We start from the raw sequence: 22,069 nt of genomic DNA, 5'->3' as shown, positions 1-22,069 counted from the left end.
GTAGATCTAGCTCCTCTCTGGCAGAGAGCTTTAAGTCGTCAGTTGAGCTGATAAAAGATGCTTTCCAGGCCCAGTAATTCTCCGCCTTGTCGTCAAACTTCAGTAAGCCTGAACTCACCAGCTCACGTCGTATCAGGTACCTTCCTAGGTCAGTTGCAGCTGCTGTACTGGCGGGGCTGGCGTTGTACATCGGGAATGAATGGGTTTGATATGGCTGTGGGGGCCTGCGTTCATCGATGGTATTGGGAAGTTCCCTGTCACAGTATAATTTTCTTTGACCATTTGTAGTGTTAGTGACATCATGTGAGCGACCAGTGGTTTCTCCTCGGTGCAAGTGTTGTGGCATTAACTCAAAAAACTCTTAGTCACTGATTTCACTCAATGGCGTAGCACCCTGATTCCTGTAGTTCTGTGCTTCACCACTGTCCATGGTAGGCTGGCGCACTGGTGGATGTGAACTTGTGGATGGTTTTGCATTGGGATGTGAAGTTGTGACTGCATATAATGAGCTGGTGGTTATTACACTCTGATAGGAGAGGTGACCTGGATATTGAACAGGATTTTGCACTGTAGTGCTCACATTGTGTATTTCATCTGATTTCTGAGGCAGCATGTTTTTACTTAGCTATATTCTTCAGCAGCTGCTTCTAGCAGCTCAGCTTCAGCCTGTGCAGCTGCTGCCTTTTCCATTGTCAGTTCATGCAAACTAGCTTGTAGTATAGCTTGTTGTTTTAGCATCTCTGCCTCTCGTTTAGCGAATGCTAGCTCTGCTCGTGTGGCTTCAGCTTTAGCTCGTGCTTTCAAAGCGACTGTGCTGGCTACAGACAGTTTGCTGGTTCGTGAGCAGCTGGAAATTTGTGATCTTGTTTCGAGTTCTTCAAAATCCATCTGTTGTTTGCTCTGTGTCATGATGGTGGCTTGCTTTTTCTTTCTACTCACAGGATGGAAGATTGTCGACCGTTGGAAGAGTCTGCCTTTTTACTATTCTGCCCCTGCTTGCGTGTGTTTGGCGTCCTCTAGCCTGTTACTATCGGCAGATAGCACAGTTTCCCAAGAAAGAAGCTGAGGTTTCTTTTCAAACTTTACTTAGGAACCACTGTAAAACTAAATAAACATACAAATATGTGCCATCATGTCATTTTATCTAAATACATTCTCATACAAACATAAAGTAGCATGTTTAGATTCATAAAAAAAGGTCCGCTAGCTTAATGCTAACTTATATGGGAAATTGCATAGCGATGCTAGCGGTTAACATGTACGGATTAGCGAATGTATTTTCTACTGTAAACTCTCTTAATGAACGAAACATTTTCTAAATGCGGTGTTAAACATCTGAACATAAAAATAATACTTACAGGCAAACGTTTTCTGGCCATATAGAAAAGAATAAAAAGGATGGGAGTTTACCTGCTGTCTGTCTGACTGCCAACCTGTCATCTGAACCTCTCCCTGACTTCTTGTTGTCTGAGCCAGCTACGGAAACACTGAAGGCACAAATTAGCATTGCTACAAAAAAACTCTGTTAAACTCAAACTCGAAACCATAACATCACAGATACACTCTGAAAAAGATGATCTCTGGCATGAAAGAAAATCACATTTTGGATTTCTATTAAAATTCTGAGTGATTTAAAAAAAGAAAAGTATTAGCATTGCCAAGATTGGCATTACTTTTTTAAGAGGAAACTACTGAGCAAAATATACATTTTGGCATGAAACCTTTCAAACAAAAGATACAATTTATCAGCAAATTTCATTTTATGTCAACAGATCCACTGTGTATGTTTCTCATTTACGTCAGTTTGGCCTTCAAACTTTTGAAGGAAAAGTGTTCTATATTTAGTATGCTGCTGTTTTGGGTCACAGCCACACAATAATATAGACGAGTACACCGAAATTGTGTGACTCATTCTTCCTCCCCCATCCACTAAAATTACTGCTTGAGCAGTCCATCTATCGAACTTAATCTAGAGTCTGCATCAGAGTACAATGGAGTTAATGTCAGCAGCGTTTTTCTCAGCCCACTAACATAGCTGGTAAGAGGGAAGGGAACACAGGCGGCAGCTTAGTATTCCACTGTCTTTACAGCACTTTGGGGACCCACTTTAATTTTCCCCGAACCCCCATGGGTTTAAGGAGTGTCTTTGAAAACTGCTGTTGTATAGGACTCACTTTATTACCACAGAGCTGTGGAAGATCCGGCTCAGTCAGTTAGGACTGACACACTTCAGTCCTTTCTATCTGGGCCACACAAACATAAACATGCACACACACATACACAAACCTGAAATTTTAATTGTGACTCCCATATAAACATCTTATACTACATGAACTTGAAGTATTTTCTGTTGAATGACAATTTAGTTAGTGACCAGTCTACATATCAAATCACCACTTACGGCAAAGGAAATAAAAGGATGAATATAAATGGAACAAAACAGCCCATTAATATCTATTTTGACTCCAGTAGAAATTCACTGCTTTGATATTCAATACTAAATGACAAAAATTCTATGATGGAATTAAAAATGTTAAATCTCTATGAAAAACAAAGCTGGTGTGTGTAAGATGTTTGAGGTGTATAGGTTTCTAATGAGTCAAATTTTAACATAGCCACATAAGTCACATAAATGGCTGTTGCCACGCTTCCCCACCTTGACAGACAGGCTGTGTGCCACTCCAGGTGCCATTGTGAAGGCAGGTCCTTTCAGCTGAGCCAGTCAGACTGTATCCAGCCTCACAGCTGAAACGCAACAAGCTCTTGGTTTTAAACTCTTCCCCTCCCAGACGGGTACCATGGGGAGGAATCCCTGGGTCTCCACAGATTCCTGGACTTACACCTATAGTGAGAAAAGAGACACAACGTTTTAATGTAGTGGACCAGCAGCCAGACACATGCACACTGAGGCAAACATGCAGTCCTGAACTGATGAGACACAAATGAGTAACCGTACACTCAGTAAATACACTCAGTACAGTTAATGTGGCACGACAGCTGCATTCCGCTGATGTCCATTACCCTCCATATAGGTTTTAGTGATTTTATGTAGCTAAATGGCAAAACACAGGGTCAAGAGGTTGTCTCTCACTGGGGCCACCATGCTAAAAATATATGTGTGCATTTATGCTACAGGTCAGTGACATCCATTAAAAAGCATCTGTGATATTAGTCATCTCATAACCTTTTTTGAAGAATATGCACAAATATTTTGCATACTCAGTCTTTCACACACAGCGAAACACACACAAGCAGGCACATACTCAGACACGCAAACTTTGTAAAACTGTACTTTGCATTTAGGCTATACCAAGTTGTTCTAGCATTAAAAGCACTGAGCGTGTCACAATTTTAGCAGCTTAAATTCCATCGGTAGGGATTTGTGAGTTTAACAGGGTACAGCTCCAAATGCAGCGTCTTGCATCTCAATGAGGTCTTCAGCTGCAGGATGGAAACTGCCCTGCTGAGCGTTCTGTTTTGAGGCCAGCAGAGTAAGCTAATTGCATTTCAGCTGTAGAGACAGTTGATGCTGAGTTTGGAAATGATCAGTTGTAGTGTTGTTGGATCGGTCTAAGCCTACTGTAGAGTAGCACTTAGAACCTGAGTAGTAAACCAGGACTGTTCCACCTCCTTTCCCCTGCCTGTTTCCCTACACATGAAGGTGAAACAAGTTATATACAGTACAGCAGCCATTCAGTTTAGACTGGTAACACATTATGTCCATGTGCCTGTATTCGCAGGTCTATTATTTGCTCTGATAATAACGATAATGACACATAGAACTTTCTCTAGAACAAGCCTTATTGTCAAAAGGTGACAAATTACTAGACTTTTGTACAATGATGTTTAAAAAGAGGCTATATATGTGCAAAAGAAAATAAATTATTTGTGGAGCAAAGCGGATGCAATGTGGAAGGAAGGGCTGCACCGCTGTCAAGTGGCTAGTTATCAGTATGCCAGAAAGCAGGGAATTATAATCAAATATATAACCAGCTTGCTACAGATACAGTCACATAATAAATGGGTTGACTGACTTTAAATGATTAAATCATGAAATCACATACCAGTTACCTCTGGTATGTGATTTGTGTCTGCAATCGTGGAAACTGCAAAGTCTAGTCCTAAACACATGCCCATATGTGGCTAGAGTTAGACCTCAGTGCCATTTTTAAAATGATGATACCACTGTGAGGAATAACCTTCACCTCTGCAATGTCCTGGTTGACGGCCTGGCACTGTCATTATCTGCATACAGTGCATCATACTCACTGATCTAAAAAGCGAAAACACTTTCAAAGAAACACAAGTCTGGAACTGCTATGAAATTCTGAAATAGAAATAAAGGCATCAGTCTGCTCAAAGTGTCAATCACATTTCCCTGCCGGTTCTTGTCACCACCTGTAGCCTATACAGAAGCACAGTATAGTCTACAGGTGACAATATTCTTTTTTTCCATTTCTTGATTGCAATGAAACTATTTTAATATGTAATTGCACTTTGTATTTTCTGTTCTCACATCTGTGAAGCACTGTGTAAACTTGTTTTTGGAAAGTGTTCTATAAATAAAGTTTATTATTATGATCCAGACTGTTATGCTGGAACAACAACACACAGAAGGCATCTTCATTCTGCGCTGAAAAATCAGGATGATGCTATTTTTTGACAGTCGAACCATTTTTATCCCTTGCTCACTAAATAAACGGGTTTCACTCTTCAGTTCACTCTAAGGTCATAGTTTTTATATTTAGCAGTGAGTTGGGGTTTTTTTTTGTTTGTTTGTTTTTTAATTTTTTTATTTGTATTTTGTTTATGTGGCCTGATCTAGCTACAGCACTCGCCCTGGCAGTGGTTTAGAGATATACAGTAGCTATGTGTAGTCTCAGAACAAATGCTCTTGATTTCAGTGTGATTAACTGTGATTGGTCGATTGTTGCTCATTGCAGCCTGTGTTAAAACACATTACAACATAACTGACTGAATATCTAAGCTCTGCTGTTCTACTGGCTGAAAACCAGAAGACATGCTGCTTCATCTACTGGTGTGTCATTACCAGTGCAGTATGGTGGCGCTCCACTCCATGTGCCGTCTTCCTGACAGTGGCGAGTAGCATTGCCCACCAGCACCCCTCCAGGCTGACAGGAGTACTGCAGCACTGAACCATACGTCCAACTGTGGGTTCCAGATACTACTGCATTAGGGGGTACACCGGGGTCTCCACAGGAAATAGCTACGAAGACAGGGATAGATTCAAAGAGAGAGAGAGAGGGTGTTAGTGTCTGCAGGATTGTGTCCAACTATAGATTCCAGATACTACTGCATTAGGTGGTGCAGCTGGGTCATTGCAGGAGACAGCTAGAGAGAGAGGGTGACAGCAAGAGAGAGTGGGATTAACAGAAGTGTTTGTTGTGTTTGTTTTTGTGTATGTGGGTGTGGGTGTGTTTCTGTCAAAGCGTGCACACACAGGAAATAGAAAAAGAAAGAGGGGTCTGTGAACTACAAAGATGAAATTCCTTTTTCTTAATTTACTATGCAAAATACTAAGATTGCAGATAGATATTCATTCATTAAGTGTGGGGAAAAAACAAAAAGTTCTTTGTTATTTATTTTAAAATAATAAGACTTTCAACTTACAAATCAGCTTGGATATTACACAATAGGTTTCCTTTGCTTACTTTAGCACCTTTTATCTTATCTTTTACCTTATTTTAGCCTTAATTTGATGAAGAGATAGACAATAAATGCTGGAGAGGGGTATGAGGTTATGTGTACCTTATCCATTGAGTTAATGTCTTTTCCAAGAAAGGTTAAATCAAGGGCAAATGGACTTGGTTGTAGGTACTTGGAGACACTTCACTTCTCATCCAAGAGGCTTCCTCAGTTCTGACTGACTGGTGGGGAGTCCTAGGTATTTAACCTCTGTAAGGTCGTTATCAATGCCATTGATGTCACTTGCTTCGTTAGTGCTGTTGTAACGACAGTACTTAGTCGCTGGAGTCACCCAAGGCCAAGTTAAATGTCCTGGGACGGGATGACAGGACAGGATAGTAGATGGGGGATAAGTAGTGCTGTAAACCTCCTCCTCTGCTGAGGGATGGTTTTTCTACTTTAACGAAGATAGCCTCCTTCACTCCCTTTTCAAAACACCTGTCCTCTCTATCCAAAATATTTATATTGTTGTTCCCTAAGGAGTGTCCCTTATCCTTCAGGTACAGGTAAACTGTATGTCCTCTTGTGTGAATTTGGTGTTACTATCCATTGTGAAGGTTTACACTTCCTGGGTTTTAATTTTGACCCACGTGTTGTCCACATATCTGAACCATGGGCTTAGTGCTGTTCATCTGAGGGAGTTCAGGGCTCTGCTTTCTACTTCCTCCATGCAGAGGCTGTCCACAAAGGGTGATACTGGTGAGCCCATGACACAGCCACACCTTTGTCTGTAAAACCCCCCGTTGTACTGGAAGAAGGTGGTGTTCAGACAGAAATTTGCATATCTGGTCTGGGCTGAGGTTGGTCCTATTAAGGACGATGACGGAGTGGCCATTGGGAGAACTGGGGCTTTTCGCGATGGGCCACTACACCAATTGGACTGGTGGCTCAGTGTGAAAAAAATATGTCAGCAAGAGACAGAGAAAAAGAGAGAGAGAGCAAGCAAGAGGGAGAAACATAGATGTGGCTGTGTTGTGGTGAATTGCCCAGAGGAGGAGCATGTGGTCATCACCTCCCTCACATCTGTATCCCTCCCTGGCTAATGACTTTCTGTTCGATCCTGCAACTCCGCCTACATGATTACTGTTTATGTGTTGGTATCTTTATCATCATTTAAGCACTGAGGCAGCCAGCAGTGGACTGTTGCAGACCCATTTTACATGAATAACAAAGTTTTAAAAATATAATGGTCTAGTTGAAAAGCTAAAAAAAAAAAGATTAATTACAGAAAAAATCCAAATAGCTTCAAATATTTGTGCATCTAGCAGCAGAACCAGTGAGTCTGAGTCCAGTACAAGCACCAGTCACGTTTTACAGCATAAGCAGTAGGCAGAAGACAACAGGAAGCTTATCTGAGTTTATTTAGCAGGAAAATGTTGTATAGCTTTGTTTTCTGCTCTGGTTTCATCAGAAATTCGATAATTTAAGTTCTCAAAGTCTGTATGATCACCACAGATCTGCAGAAATGTCCAGTGAAGGAAGAAAAAGCCACTAAAATTCAGATATGTCTGGTGGTGTATTTCCTGCTATACTGTCCAGTTTGAATTATGATCGCTCACTCTGTAACCTGTAGTTACAAAGTTTAATATGGTTATTTTGAGATTGTAGTTATTGTAGCTCCTGTTGTTGTAGTTCTGGACTTCAATATGACAAGGTGTTTTTATTAATATTTTTTCACAAACTACAATAATAAAAAATTATCATTAAATCTTTAATTCAATTGTGTAAATAACAATTAGGCTATAACATTACAAAATTATATGATTTATGTCCCGGTGCTTCATGTGTTGTTCTACAAACCATCATAGTTAATTTGACTTCTCTTTACTACATGACTCTGGTAAAGTGTGACGTCGGCCTTATGTGATGGTACGTCTTCAGGTGGGTTTTGGTGGGCCAGTCTGAGTCGAAAGGCCCAGGCAAATGTTTCTCCCGACCCTGTCACTGATTAAGGGTGTTGTCATGGAGAAACCATTGCTTCATGGTTTCCCCCACCTCCATAGCTGGGCTGCGTGTAAACAATAAGGTCACATCACAGGACAACGTGGTTTCATCTGGGCCCAGTCCTCCAGTCCTGGAACCTTGTTCACCAAGTCCACAGAGTTTTTTAATGCTGTGAGGAGTGTCGCCAACCAAGGGAGCTAAGATGGTAGCTACACATTTGGCAATGCTGTAAGTAACTGAGTTAATGCTGTAACAATGTGCCTGAGGGGGGCTCTTTCTTTGTAAAATTTAACTTGGACAAACAAGATTAAACAGCACCCATACTGCTTTACTTACACTCTATGGCAGTATGTAGTCATGCCAGTAAACTGTATTTTTACTGATTTTAATTGAATTGCCTGACAGAGAGAATCAATATTTCATGTCAAATTAAATTCACTTTAGTTAGAAAACATAAAAAAGTCTCTCTCCCTCTCCTCTATTTTGAAAACTAGCAGAAATAGTTCCACAATGTCAAAGCAACGAACATCAGTGAAAAAAAATCCTCAATTTTTTTCCTCAATTTTGGAAAAATTGACGTTTTACAGGGCACAGGTTTCTGGAGGACACAGATATGAAACTGCTCTCGATTTTCTATTTCTGCCAAATGACTGGTCCTCTGATATCTCCCCTTACCCCCAAATTGTATTACTTCATCCTCTCCTTGTCCCACAGTCATCACCCCTCTCCTCCCAATTTTCCGATAAGACCTTGTTTCTTGAATGTAATGCTCGATGCACAGACCGGCATCCCACCAGTGTCTGCCCCTCTCTCCCTCTCTGTCTGATTCCTCATCTCTACCTCTCTGTTACTGTGTCCTTGTTCTGCAGTCCTTGTTTGCCTCTCTGTGTTTCTCTCTGCGTCTCTGAATCAGTCTCCTTCTCTCTATCGCTCTCTAGTTTAATCTCCATGTTTCTATCTGCCATGGTAGCCCACTGACAAGTGCGCCTATGGCCCTAAGAGACACATACTCAGCTTTTTTTTTTCTGTACACACATACACAACCATGCTCGAACCTTTAAGCCTCTTTCTTTTATACTCTCACCCTCCTTTTAAGATTACTTCCCTCCCATTTTCTCCCTTGAACCCTCTCTTATGCTCTCAGTTTCTCATTCGCTCCTCATCCTCCTCCCAGTGGCTCTTCAAGCCATTTCACTCTTCAAATGGCTTTTCCTGACAAATATAAAGAAAAGTAAATAGAAATTCACCTTCCTATGACTACTTCAGCATGACAAACTTTCGTAGACATATTTTTCATAGAATTCCAAAGAAGTTGTAGCTTATTCACAAATGGGCAAACGATTTCCATGATAGGCCTATGAATTTTAATCTGTTCTCTTTCTGTCTGCTTGTGTCTCTCATGCATCTTCTAAGCCTGTATTGTCATTGTTCCTCTCAGTTCAAATAATTTTCAAACTACCTGTATCTGTGCATCCATACCTTGGCAGCGAGGGATTGGTCGGTCCCACCGTCCATCATGTTGACACGTGAGGAGTGCAGAGCCGAGCAGGTAGAAGCCTCGTTTGCAGTGGATTGCCACACTTACGCCATAGCTGAAGACTTCTGGGTAACGTAGGCCAGACTGGCGCACACCATTCTCCACATGGCCTGGGTCCGAACAGTTTACCACTGCAGAAGAGAGCAGAAAACACTGTTTGAACCTCCAGTGTTTAAACAGGTCCTAATGAAAGAAATGTTTCTACTCTTTTTTTATGCAGATGTAGAGAAGAGAAGAGAAGAGAAGAGAAGAGAAGAGAAGAGAAGAGAAGAGAAAACTTCAAAAAATCTTTCTTAATTTGGAAAAGCTGTTACTTGGATGACCATAACATCTTAAATAGCATTAGCTGTGTCCAAAATCATTCTCAAATTCACTGCTCCCTATGTAACAGACAATCTGAGATTATAATGAGCAATAAACTTAGATTTTGGACATTTATTAATTATCATCAATTTGTGTCATCATTGGCAGGTTTACTGTTATGTGACTGTAATTATGGCATCCATAAAATCTGATGAATTGCACTGTTGAATTGTTAGCAGAAAGTAGCATACGTGCCATGGGCACACCTCTTCTTCGACCAATTGTGGGAACTTTTAGTGCACTCTATTGTAGATAAACACTCAGAATATATGATATATAAAATGGCGGACAGTAAATATAGTGCACCATCTAGTTAACTGGGAGTGATTTCAGATACAGCTTGCGTGAATCATGAACAGAATCGACTCAAAATCAACACCGGAGAACAGGCTGAGTGGTTTTAGGGTACTAAACCCTTAATCACAGTGTTACAAATTCAGTTTGTCCTTGTTGCTCTGTCCTGTTCTTTTCTGAACTGTTCTTTTGTCATACCCTGCTTTGTTCTCCGGAGTTCCTCTTTGTTCCCTACTCTCTCCTCTGGTCCCTTCTACTCTGCTCTGCTCTCTGGGTGGATGCCAGTCCAACGAGAGTGGAGTTTGATTTTCCACATGTCACAGGGGAGACTGACATTCACTCAAATTCAAGTCCATGGGGGACATGGATATATGTGTGTGTGTGTGTGTGTGTGTGTGTGTGTGTGTGTGTGCGTGCGTGTGTGTGTGTGTGCGTGTGTGTGTGTGTCTGGCACCCTGTGGGAACAAAGAAAGTTTCAGTCTCGTAACTGACAGCTGCTGCTGGGAGGGAGAGAGACACACAGAAAAAGTGAGGGAGATGGAGAAAGCAAGAATGCGAGGATGAATCCCCTCAATGGAAAACCCATGTGAGCATCTACGTTGTATCGATCTGCTCTCATGACTGTGCTGAAGGCCTGCGTGTTTCTCTTTTAGTACATCATAGCTGTTACACTACCGGAGGTCTGGGGAAGCTTGTAGTATAACGACCACGCATGGTTAGCAGAGGGGAAGAAAGTGTCTCTGGACATGTACCCAGCTGTGTGTGTGCACATTTAAATTTGTCAGTCTATTTAGAGACACACACACACACACACACACACACACATACACACTGATTGTGGCTGAATACAGCTGAATGGTAAGTGTGTGTTTATGCTACAGTTATTCTCAATTTTACAGTTTTCTGGCAGCAGATTCAGACAAAAAAATGTCCAGTTGACACACTGTAGCTAGAAGGGGGGCAACAAATTCTGAAAACACTCTGGCCATCTAAAATGCATGCTCTACTTGGAACTAATTTTCTTATAACTATAATTCCATTTGGTTATAGTGACATTTTACTCACCTGCTGTTGAGAGGTGGCAACATCAGTTGAATTATCTTAAGGTAATTATTTGAAAGTGAAAACAATGGACGCAACTGAAACACGCATTACTGCATTGACAAAGCACGTGTGCATCTTCTTTTTCTTGTTCTTTTATCTTTTTTTTTTTCTTACTGTATGTACTCTAATCTTAAGAAATGATTCAACTCAAGCATCTACAGTAAGTCTGTGTTAATATATGTGTTTGTGACCTTTGCAGACAGGTAGGGGGCTGCTCCACTGTCCGTTGAGTCGGCACTGAGCACGAGCGTTTCCACTGAGGATGTAACCTCTGTTACAGGTGAAGTTGACAACATCATTGAGGTTGAACTCGCTGCCATTGGTCCGCCCATTGGCTGGGTTGCCGGGGTGACCACAAGTGATCGCTGAGGGAGTAGATAGAGGTATAATGAGAAAGTGGAGGTGTGGAAGAAGTATTATGTGCAGCATTTTGGTATTTTCCACTTGATATTTTTGTAATATCTTCAGCTTCTTGCTGGAACACATACAGTAAATGCTGCCGAGATGGTCCCTGAAAGAACAGTTTAAACCCTGAAAGGCCTAAGATGTGCGATTGTGGTTAAGATTCCTGTTTGTAATGGATTTACTTTATATGGGAAAATCTTTTTACTGTAGCTTTTCACATTAAAAGAGTGGTAAATGGTTTCATGAAGTACTTACGGACGCAGACAGGTGTTGTTCCAGACCAGCGATGGTCTTGCTGGCAGATTCTGACTGATGTACCAATTAGGCGGTATCCTAGCATGCACTGGTACACCACTGTGTCACGGTAACTAGAGCCATCTCCACTAATGTGGCCATTGACTATAGGATCTGGAGAGTCACAGTGACCCGCTAGAAAAGACAGAATGATAGAGATTAATGCACTATAATGAAACACAACTTAAACTCACTTTTTCTCCTTAAACATTGGTGATGGTTCAATGTTCCTGTAGTTGACCTTCAAATAGCTACTTTAGCTCATTGTCTGTTAGACTGCAAAAAACATATAAGGAGCTGTTTCTATACTTAAACTTCTAAACGTCAGGAGAGTTATGTCTTCAGTGCATCTGCAAATCAATGTTCAGGGACAGCACAGCTCCGCGACTGCAGTCCTAACCACGCGGCAATTACAGACGCACTAAAGGTCTGTAAAAATCAGCACATTTAAACGATTTCTCTGTTCTCGAAATGGCCTCAAGGTACCATATTCCTTCATGATTTCTTAAAACCTGAGCATGTAAACTGCAGGACACAACTTGAGAGCTTATATGTGCAGAATCGTCAAACTGTATTCAATACAAATTCAATTTCAACTATTAAGAGACCAATCACCTGCATTTCACAGTCAGTCCCTCCCTTCATGTTCCTGTGCCTTGTGAAGTCAGTGAATGAGGCCCAATACTACTTGATGTATTTGGCATTTCATAGGGTTTTTCTCAAATGATTTGATGGACTTTTTCAAATGATGATTAATGCTGTGAAAACAAAGACATCTAGAAAATTGATTGTTTTGCAGAACTCATTAGAGGTTACTGTTGATGTAATGCTGATATATTTTTTTTTTTTACCACTTTTCTACACTGCATCTGGTATCCAGCAGACACAAAAGGTTTTTTATCATGAATACCAAAACTGTTTACAGCAGCAGACATGTTGGAGATTTCTTCTGAAGCAAATTGTGATTTATTGTGTCAATATCTCTACCTCCTGATTACAACACAAAGAGGATTGTGTAAAAGTGCCACATACTGCAAATTATAGCCTTTACAAAATTATGAGTAACAGATGTTTTGCTTTCTTGAAAGAGACAAATTTCTTCAATAAATAAATCAATTCCATAAAATCAGATTATGGACACACAAAAGAATACAAAAGATGTTCCCACGGGAAAATAACTGTCCATACGATGTAATCTTTAGAAAACCTTTGTGTTATTTCATGTCAGATTGATACCGATAGGAACGCTATACATAATTTTTGATAAATGGGTATAATACAACACTTCATGAGAAAAGCCTTCACATAGCTTAATTACAATCACTGTATCAACATTAGTCATGTTAGGTTGCAGGACAATAAGAAGTTTTTATCAACTTGAATAAACAACATTCTGATGTGTGTTTTAAATCCTAACCCAAAGTGCATACATAGTCTAAGTTGACAAATGCAGTACAACTAACTGGCATTTAACCACATAAAAAAAAAAAAACACTTTTGTAGCAGTATTTAAATTGTGATTTAGTAACTTCAACTTTAAACTCTACTTACATCAATGTTAGCCTTGTTAGCATCAGAATTTCAGAATAATAAAGTGAAGGTGGACACACCTTAATTTATACATGCACCACAGAAAATGTGCATCCTGCTCGAGGTTTCTTATTCGAGCACGTAACTCCAAGGCTGAATTGCTGGAGTAGAGTGTGCATGTAAAATCAGGATAAATCATCTCTGGTCAGTGCATACTGAAGGTCTAAATCAAGCCCTTAATGTATTAAGTAATAAAATGTCTCTGTAGTAGATCATTTGAGTTACTGAGGCATGTGCACAGTTTATCTTACTTATTGCTGGTCTAATTTCCATAGACCTTACCTAGACACCTGTAGCAACCTCATGGATTAAGAAAGCCTATGTATAAAATGTTTCAAGGTGGGCACCCAAGATTAGTGTCAGTGTTTTTGTAGAATATTATGATGTTAAAGTGAACATTATTAATATAAAATGTCATTGATTCATCATTTAATCCTATTAGACATTTGTGTGGAATTTTGTTATAATTAGTGTATGAATTCTTGAGTTATAGCCAGAAACATGTTTTGTAAAGTCACAGTGACCTTAACCTTTCACCTTTGGCCACCAAAATCTAACGAGTCCAGCCCTAAGCCCAATTTAATGTTTGTGCCAAATTTTAAGAACGGGATGGCCTACGGCCACAGCTGTGAATGCTGTGGAGGAATAAAAACAATTCATCTTTAATGCAAGATGTCTCCAATTCTTTGATTGTACTCTAACAGTTTACCACATATCCTTATCAACACACATTGTCACAGTGAGGAAATAAGGTCTTGTTATGTTTTGTCCTGTGCTATGTTGTCTTGTGCATTCCGCTTTTATTTTGTAATCTGTTCTCCCTTTGTGTTCCAGGTAGCTTGCCCTTCCTCTTGTGTTCCTGCCAGTCTGATTGTCTTCCCCGCCCTGATTGTTTCCACCTGTTCCCCATTACCTAGTGTCTATATATTGTCTGCGTCTCCCTTTGTTCTGTGCCAGTTCGTCCTGTCTCTTGATAGAAGAACCAGCGTTTTCCTCAGGTCATGTCCACAGTTACTCTTTCTAGCCGTTGTTTAGTTTTGTTGGTACTTTGTTTGGTTTATTTCTTTATCAAGTATTTTTCCTCGCTTAGAGTGATTTTGTGTTTGGACTTAGTTTTTTTTTATTTTCTAGTAGCTTTTCCTCGCTAAGAGTGATTTTGTTTTTTGGTAATCTTTTATTTTGTTTGTTGACTTTTTGCCTCGCCACGAGAGAATCTTAGTTTGTGAATAAAGACTGTTATTTTGAAATCCTCGTTGAGTCGTGCATTTGGTTTCAAACCTAGCACAGTCGCGACACACATGCCTTTCATTCTATTTTTAATGATTCATAAACATGACACTGTTCATTTACCTTCATTATTGATCAGATCATAATTTTTTAAATTCCAAAGTGTTCTAAGACATTTAATGGACCTTACCTAGACACTTGGTTTCTGCACCACTCCACAGCCCGTTAGCACCGCACTCTCTGACATGTGACCCCACCAGCGTGTAACCATGGTTACACATAAAGATTGCAGTTGCTCCAAATGTGGTCAATGTCCCCAGCTTGGTCCCAAAGGGTGGAGAAGGAAGCTCACCACAGGAGATGACTGAATAATAAAACAAATTATTATCATGTCATTACAGAAAGACACTTGAAATTACATATGACATAACATTATGGGGCTACTAGTACTCTTATATTTCCTGTGTTATGTCAGAATATGAAGTAGATCATGCTGCCAAGTCTTCAAAATGTTAGGTAAGATGGATAAAACACTGCAAGACCACTAAAGGACACTTTATTTATTTATTTAGTGCTCCAATATAATACCTAGCTGAATTAGATTTAGGTCAGAAGATTTAAGATCTTTTTTTTTCCTTTAATATCCTTGGAGATACTGTTTCCAAATCACCGGCCAGCTTGAAGAATAGACACTTCTGTTGCAATGCCAGATCCCTCAGTGCTGCTGCAGTGTTAGGTAGGTCAACTCAAATACTGGATCATGAAAAAATGAGGAATATAAAAAGAAAATGTAGCTGAATAAAGTTTGAAAACCGCTGGTTTAATGTAAGACAGACTTCAAATTTTAATTCTTGTTTTTTTTTTTTTTTTACTTCTCCAACGTAGACATATACTTGGAACCTTAGTAACTAATTTTTAAAGAAGTAGCAAGGGCAATGGTGTAAACACACACACACACACACACACACACACAACACATAGCTCCCTCTCAAGCTGTCTGTTTCCTACTATCAAACCTACTAGACCTGCGGCAGCCAGTGTTATACATGGTCATGTTTCCACTAAAACCAATTAAAAAGCAAATGCTTTCTTGGCACAAAAGGAACTAACTCTATCAGAAGACATGTTTTCGCTGGCTTTTCCAGCTGTTTTATACCACGGAGGATATACTGTTTTGATAACTCATTCATGACAGTTTGTTGCAGCAGGTGCAATAAGGTTTTATTGTTTTGATAGTCTTTTTGTGTGCATATGTTCCCTGCTCATGCAGGTGTGACTATGTGTAAGTTTATGAGGTATCTTTTTTATATGATTCTCCATCCATGAAAGTTGTTGATTTAGGTAACTACTTATTATATAAGACGTTAAAAATGATCTGTGCAGTGTTGAGCACATTCCATGTACATTCCATGAGGTATTCCATGCAATATATGTGGGCATGTGACTTGGTTTAAAGGAATCTCTTAAATCCTAGATATGGCTCTATGTCTGTGTCGACTCATAAATGAGGTTATATGTCATCCTGAGTGCCGAGGGAGGTGAACAAGAGCATAAAACATCATATCATAGTGGAGCTTTATTATCTTATTCAGAGGGCGAAGGGGTCAGATGATTCTGTGCAAAACAAATCTGACAGTAGCAGCTGTGATTTCTTTGGCACAGGAGAGTCATGATGGTGTTCATGTGTGTAATAATACTTACCTTTACATGTAGCTGGGTCATCTGACCCCTCCCAAGTCCCGTTGGCAAGGCAGCGAAGGGTCCGATGCCCCACACCCAAATAGTACCCTGCTGAGCATTGCAGCATGACCACAGACCCAAACTCTCCCAACCTACCATAGAGCAGGTGGTAGGTCATGTGATCTGACAAGACGCTCTCAATGCTGGGGCAGTGGACAGCTGGAAAAAAATGTAACCAAATTACAAATAAATAAATATATTACTGCTATTTACTGCTATATGGTTTCAGTTTACATACATCCCAGCATAAATACCACATTAGCGTCTATAATAAACAACTTAGAATCTATGAAAATCTATAATCTTATCTATGGATAAAGTCATCAGAAAGCAAACCTTATTTGTCTTACATACATTTTTTTGAATTCCAGAGTGACAATAAATAACAGCTCAATTTATTTTGTGTTAAAGCACAAAAGACATTTTTTTAAACAGTAAAAAGACATTTTTTTAAAAACAGTAATACTTGTAACAGTAGTGTGACGATAAAATATCAGCTCCAGATCCACTTACTGGCTTTTCCAGAGCTTTCAACCACATTTCACGGTCTTGCTCAGTAGGTTAAATTTGCAAAGTTTTCATGGAGACAACATGACAAGCACAAAAACTGAGCAAACTCTAGTTCATCCACCAAGGAAGACTGGAAAATGTGGTGAAAAACTCTTGCAATAGATGGTAAATGGACCTTCTTTTTTTGTCAACTTGTACTCTTGGCCGCTCTTAAATCAGATTAAAAAAAAAAAAAACTTACGTAGACATCTGGGGGCTGAGGCAGCATTACTCCAGCTGCCATCCTCCAAACACACAGATGTCATTGAAACACCAGGGTCAAGGTGGTAACCGTGGTTACAATGGTAGGTAACCTGGCTACCAACATTGTAGTGGTAGGCGTGAAAGCTGCCGTTGCCCGGTGACTGCGGGATTCCACACGAGATAGCTGCCACATCACAAAGACACAAAGTGACGTTGAGGGAATTCCTCTGAGACAGCAAGTTTTTAACTCTTGTCAGCTTTTTTCATCATTGCTTAGATGATGAAAAAAGTGTTTAAAATTTTACCTTGACAAAAAGGTGGTGGTGTATCCCATTGGAAAAGCCCGTTGGAGTGAAGCCTGCAGGTGGCATTGGTTGAGCCTACCAGGCGATAACCACGGTTACAAAAGAACTGAAGTCTGCTACCTGGGCGGAGACTGGTCCGGTTTACCACGCCGCCATTCACTGGAGGATCATTAATGCTACAGTAGGCAGCTATACACACAGAGAAACAAAGACAGTGGGAGAAAAAATGAAATAAAAAGTGTTTCTCACTTCACAGGAAACCAATTACTGGAGACATTACAGTGCTCATGCCCCCATTACAAGGCATTTTGGATAAAAGACATATTAATTATCATTAATGTCCTGTATTGCATTACAGCTAGAAACAGTGTCAGTGAATTTAGTCAACATCTAACAATTAAACCTGTGAATGAGTTACACCAGTCTCCTATGGAATAAAGTACTTATTCTGAAAGCTTTGCAAGTAATGTAGTGTTTTGTCTTGCTGGAACTGATCATAAAAGCACAACTGCTAGAGCATGGAGAACAGTCTAAACATTCGGCAGAACACGCCACAATGGACCACTTGGCTCTCCCTTCCCTGTCCGTTGTGGTCATTGCTCCACCTGGTCTTGGCTCTTCTCCCTTTTGGCTTCACGTTAGTGGAATGACTTTCCCACTCCAGGCAGGACAACAGAGTCACCCTATAATTTCCATTTTCATCTACAAACCCTTTATTTGCAAGAAGTATCTTATGTCTCCCTCTCCCAAATGAGTCATATGGCCTCTCTTTAGCTCAGTCTATCTGCTCTAAAATCTGTTCTGTCTGCATCACTAATTTTATATGTTATCATAGCTTCTCTCAAACATGATCATTCTCTGGTTGCAGAAATATTCAGGGATGAGGGCCCAGGCCTTCAATTCCACATGAACTCCTCTTGGAAAAGATTTCATCTCAGAGCTTGTATATCAGAGGATCAGTTGTTGTTTAATACTGAATTGCACTGGCAATTTTATTGCGACTGTGGAGGGTTGAAATTACTTCCCTCCCCAGTCTATAGGAAACACAGATATTTGAATTCCTACATAAATAAAAGCCTCAAATAACGTTTGGATTAAAAAATAGAAAAAAAGAAAAACAGGAAATCATACGATGAGCTCTTCATAGCTGTATTTAACTGTGTTGCAATAGAGAGATAAACAGATGCAGTACTTTATTAATCTCAGTGGGAAACTTGGGAAGAGAGGAGTGTTGTAGAGATATTTCTTTTGAACAATATATGGATAATCAGGACAGTAAGGTAGACAAGATGGTGACAGTCAAGACAATGCAGGATTGTAGACAATGCAGAGGCAATGAGCAACTGGGACACCCTGTCAAATATTACTGTGCTGATATTGTGGCGACGTGCTAAAGAAACCAAAAAAAGAAATAACAATTAAAATTGCATCAAGTATCAGTACTATCGCTTTGGTTACTTTCAGAGATTATAAGCAGTTGTACTAGACATTTGCCAGCCAATCAGTTATCAATACACAGAGAAAAGTGGCAAAAGTTGGATGAATATTCCAGAGGAAGCCCAGTATTCACTGGGCCCTGCAGTGGGTATCAGGCTGTGCCGTCATAAATCTACAGAGGCCTTTGACAGGTGACACCATTCTCTAGCCCGGACCTAATGTACCTTCAAGCTTTGAATCCCACTCTCACTCAAGCAAAAAGCGGACACTAAACAGCTTGACCCAGCCTTATACCTACATTTTATCTGCTCAGGTTAAACTACTGCGGCTGGCCCCACTGGCTTGACAGGCAGCTTCATCTGAATGCCAAAGCCATAGTCCACTCTGTAGTCATGCAGCCATCACCACTGCTTATGTAGCTCAACTACTCTTAGAAATGGTTAACAGTTATATTAGAGACTGTTTGACACCATTCTCTGACTTAGTGCAGCTTTAGGTTGTCTGTGAAGTCTTCCCTCATCCCAAAGACAGAAATACTAAGCAGCTTGACCCGGGTGAACAACCTGCTCAATGGCCTGCTCAGTTGTACAACCAATCCTTGTATGTCTAGTTCCACTAGTCTTACAAACAATCCAGTTCAAACAATCACCTTTTCATGGCACTTATATAATCTACTATAAAATGCATACTATGATAGTTAAGAGTCAGCTACATGTCCTCTATTGTAATTATCCTGACTGACTCCATATTTATTTTGTTGCAAACAGCTACAGATAACAAAATCCCAGAGATACACACTATCTGTTTATGAAAAAAAATAGAATAGCTTTATTCTTCATACATGCTATAAAAATATGTTGACATACATATTATTGATACTACTACCACTGTTGATACCTACCTACCCATACTTATTTACAGCCTGACCAATTCGCCACACAACACACACTGAGGCAGCAAAAGCAAAGGAACAGACAGAGGAGTGTAATTTCAAAGTGAATCACCATGAAGCGTCTACATAAGCAATGAGACTATTGCTGCTTTTAGAAAGGTCAGTGGATAAATAAATGTGATACAATTAAGAAAAATGGCACCAAGGTCATTTCACAGCTTAAGCGAGCATGGCGAATGAAAAGACTGATAAGAAAAATGCAGCAGCGATTGTTACAGCCCAAACTGTAGGCAACACAGACCTACATACACACAAATGCAAACTTGTGCTACACTTATGAGGACCATCATAAACATGACACATTCCTTTCCCCTCATGCTAACCTTATTTGTGATCTTAACCCCAAAGCTAAGTAAACCTTAAATCTCAAATAGCCCTTCAGAGAAGTGGAGAAGTGAAGAAACATAACTATTAAGTTATAAATCCATGTTATAAGAAAGTGATACACATACATATACAATATATACTGCATTCTGTGTGAGGTGTGTTTCATTATAAAGCACACCAGAGCATGAATAGGATATAGGAAGTGAAAAATATCTGTATGGCTGCCGTTGTCAGGGCAATACAACACCATGGGGAAAAGACAATACTATTACTTCAGGCCATTGTGCTGATATAATCCACAACTAAAATATATGACACATTTTTTTCAGCATAGGAAGCCAGGAGACTGACCTTGTGACTCACCCCTCTCAAGCCCAAACAGGATCAGTGTCACTGCAAATTGTATTCTCTATGACTGAGATTGGTGGTCATCTTCAACAAATTCTTCACAAGTTAAAATCCATGATTAAGGGGCAGGTGACAAACCTCATGGCCTGAATCTAACAAAGCTAATGGTTAGAACGCCACAGTGTTGGCAAAAACCTGCAGAGATAATACACTCAATCTGAAATAAATTGTCAAATTAACAAATTGCTCTTATTAATTCCCGTTCGCTCCTAATTAGCCTGATGCATTAAAAAAGATTGTTTCCAATTAGAAGTATTTTCTAACTGGTAATGGCTCATATACCTACACCCTTGAAACATCAATTCATTTTCATGAGAAGAAAGGCATTCATATTGGTTATTTATGCTAGCAGATACAAATTTTTTTTCAATATAACAGGATGTGTACAAATGACAGCTTTTTTTGACATGGTAGGACACTCATTCCCTAAAACACTATAGCTTTTAGACGGGTAAGGAGATAACTGGTATTTCATTTTACTGATATTACTCTCCTAATGTTAAAATAGTCACTGGCTGATTATAAACAGGAAAAAAAAAACAATGATGTACCTGAATATCGTATCTTGAAACCCCTCTTGTTGGTTGCATGGTCGGTCGACCATCGTAGATACAGCTGATTTGTTTTAGATGTGAAGTTCAGCTGAGACGAGTGGTTACCACTTAGAGCGACAAGCAAAGGGCTTTGTCCTGAGGATCCTAGAGAAACAAATGAGTAACAGAAGTGTTGTGTGCACAGTGTACTGTAAATCTTTGAGTTCTTGTATATGATATGTCATTTTGATTAGTGGCCTATATGTATATTGGGATAAAACTAGACAAACATTACTTCTTTCACATGTGTGTATCAGTAAATTAATAATTTCCAATAACCTTACAATCTCCCAGATGAATATCAGCCTAACCTAAAATGGAGTTGAACAATATGTCACAGTCAGAATGAGTTTTATTGTTTCTGTGACATGTAGCACATGATGGTGACAGCACCATTAAGTTGCTAAGTACCCCAAAATTACTTGTTGTAGATGTATTCTGATTGGAGCATATGGTTTATCTCAGTCTCATGATTACAGACCACAACCCGTCCACCTGCGCACACAAGTCTGTGACTTGAGCCAAGCAGAGCATACAGCCCTAAGTAACACTGGCCTTGTTTTCGAAGACTCACCAATCATCTATGAACTTTAAAACAGGGTTTTTACATATAGCACTGTACCATTTATTTAAAAGTTTTCCCCAAACAGTCTACGAAAACATTTACTCACTGAATCAACTGTAATGTTGACACCTATTGACATTTTGTTCCCGTCAACAAAATGAAGGGAACAGCAAATCAGAAACATCTCCAGTCACAGCTGCCTACTCAACAATGATGCCACTGCTGTCGGCAACATCAAAGGCAGCTGGAGTCTGTTTAGGGCCAGGGAAGATAAATACAAATAGAGAGCTGAGCAGGATACACATATTAGTTGTATATTTGCTCACCCTGCTTGTGGATTCCAATACAAATCTCATATTTCAAAAGCTAGTAAAGTCTAATTTGTGTTTTGTTGGCTTGTTATGATGGTTATTTTACAAACTAAGAAATGTCCACTGTGAACAAGCATTATGATTTAAAGAACTGATATTCTTATTATGACAAAACATCGTTAGCGGTCACTACCCAAAATAGTTTTGTAAAGTT

The 22,069-nt window shown here is 39.7% G+C and overlaps 1 protein-coding gene across 1 annotated transcript in view; it reads right to left on the bottom strand.

Moving 5' to 3' along the window:
• The window catches only part of LOC121182366 (CUB and sushi domain-containing protein 1-like), a 282,979-nt gene that overhangs the window by 27,323 nt on the left and 233,587 nt on the right, over positions 1–22,069 (bottom strand). Inside the window, exons 50-59 of the mRNA XM_041038832.1 lie at positions 20,938–21,084; positions 17,263–17,451; positions 16,956–17,141; positions 16,166–16,363; positions 14,655–14,828; positions 11,609–11,782; positions 11,140–11,313; positions 9,130–9,318; positions 5,051–5,227; positions 2,657–2,842 (exon numbers count right to left, since the gene is read on the bottom strand). Of these exons, the coding sequence (XP_040894766.1) occupies positions 2,657–2,842; positions 5,051–5,227; positions 9,130–9,318; positions 11,140–11,313; positions 11,609–11,782; positions 14,655–14,828; positions 16,166–16,363; positions 16,956–17,141; positions 17,263–17,451; positions 20,938–21,084 (1,794 nt within the window). The remainder of the gene's footprint in view (positions 1–2,656; positions 2,843–5,050; positions 5,228–9,129; positions 9,319–11,139; positions 11,314–11,608; positions 11,783–14,654; positions 14,829–16,165; positions 16,364–16,955; positions 17,142–17,262; positions 17,452–20,937; positions 21,085–22,069) is intronic.

This window comes from Toxotes jaculatrix, chromosome 1, assembly GCF_017976425.1.
Source record: "Toxotes jaculatrix isolate fToxJac2 chromosome 1, fToxJac2.pri, whole genome shotgun sequence".
NCBI lineage: Eukaryota > Metazoa > Chordata > Actinopteri > Toxotidae > Toxotes > Toxotes jaculatrix.
This window is presented reverse-complemented; position numbering and strand designations above follow the sequence as displayed.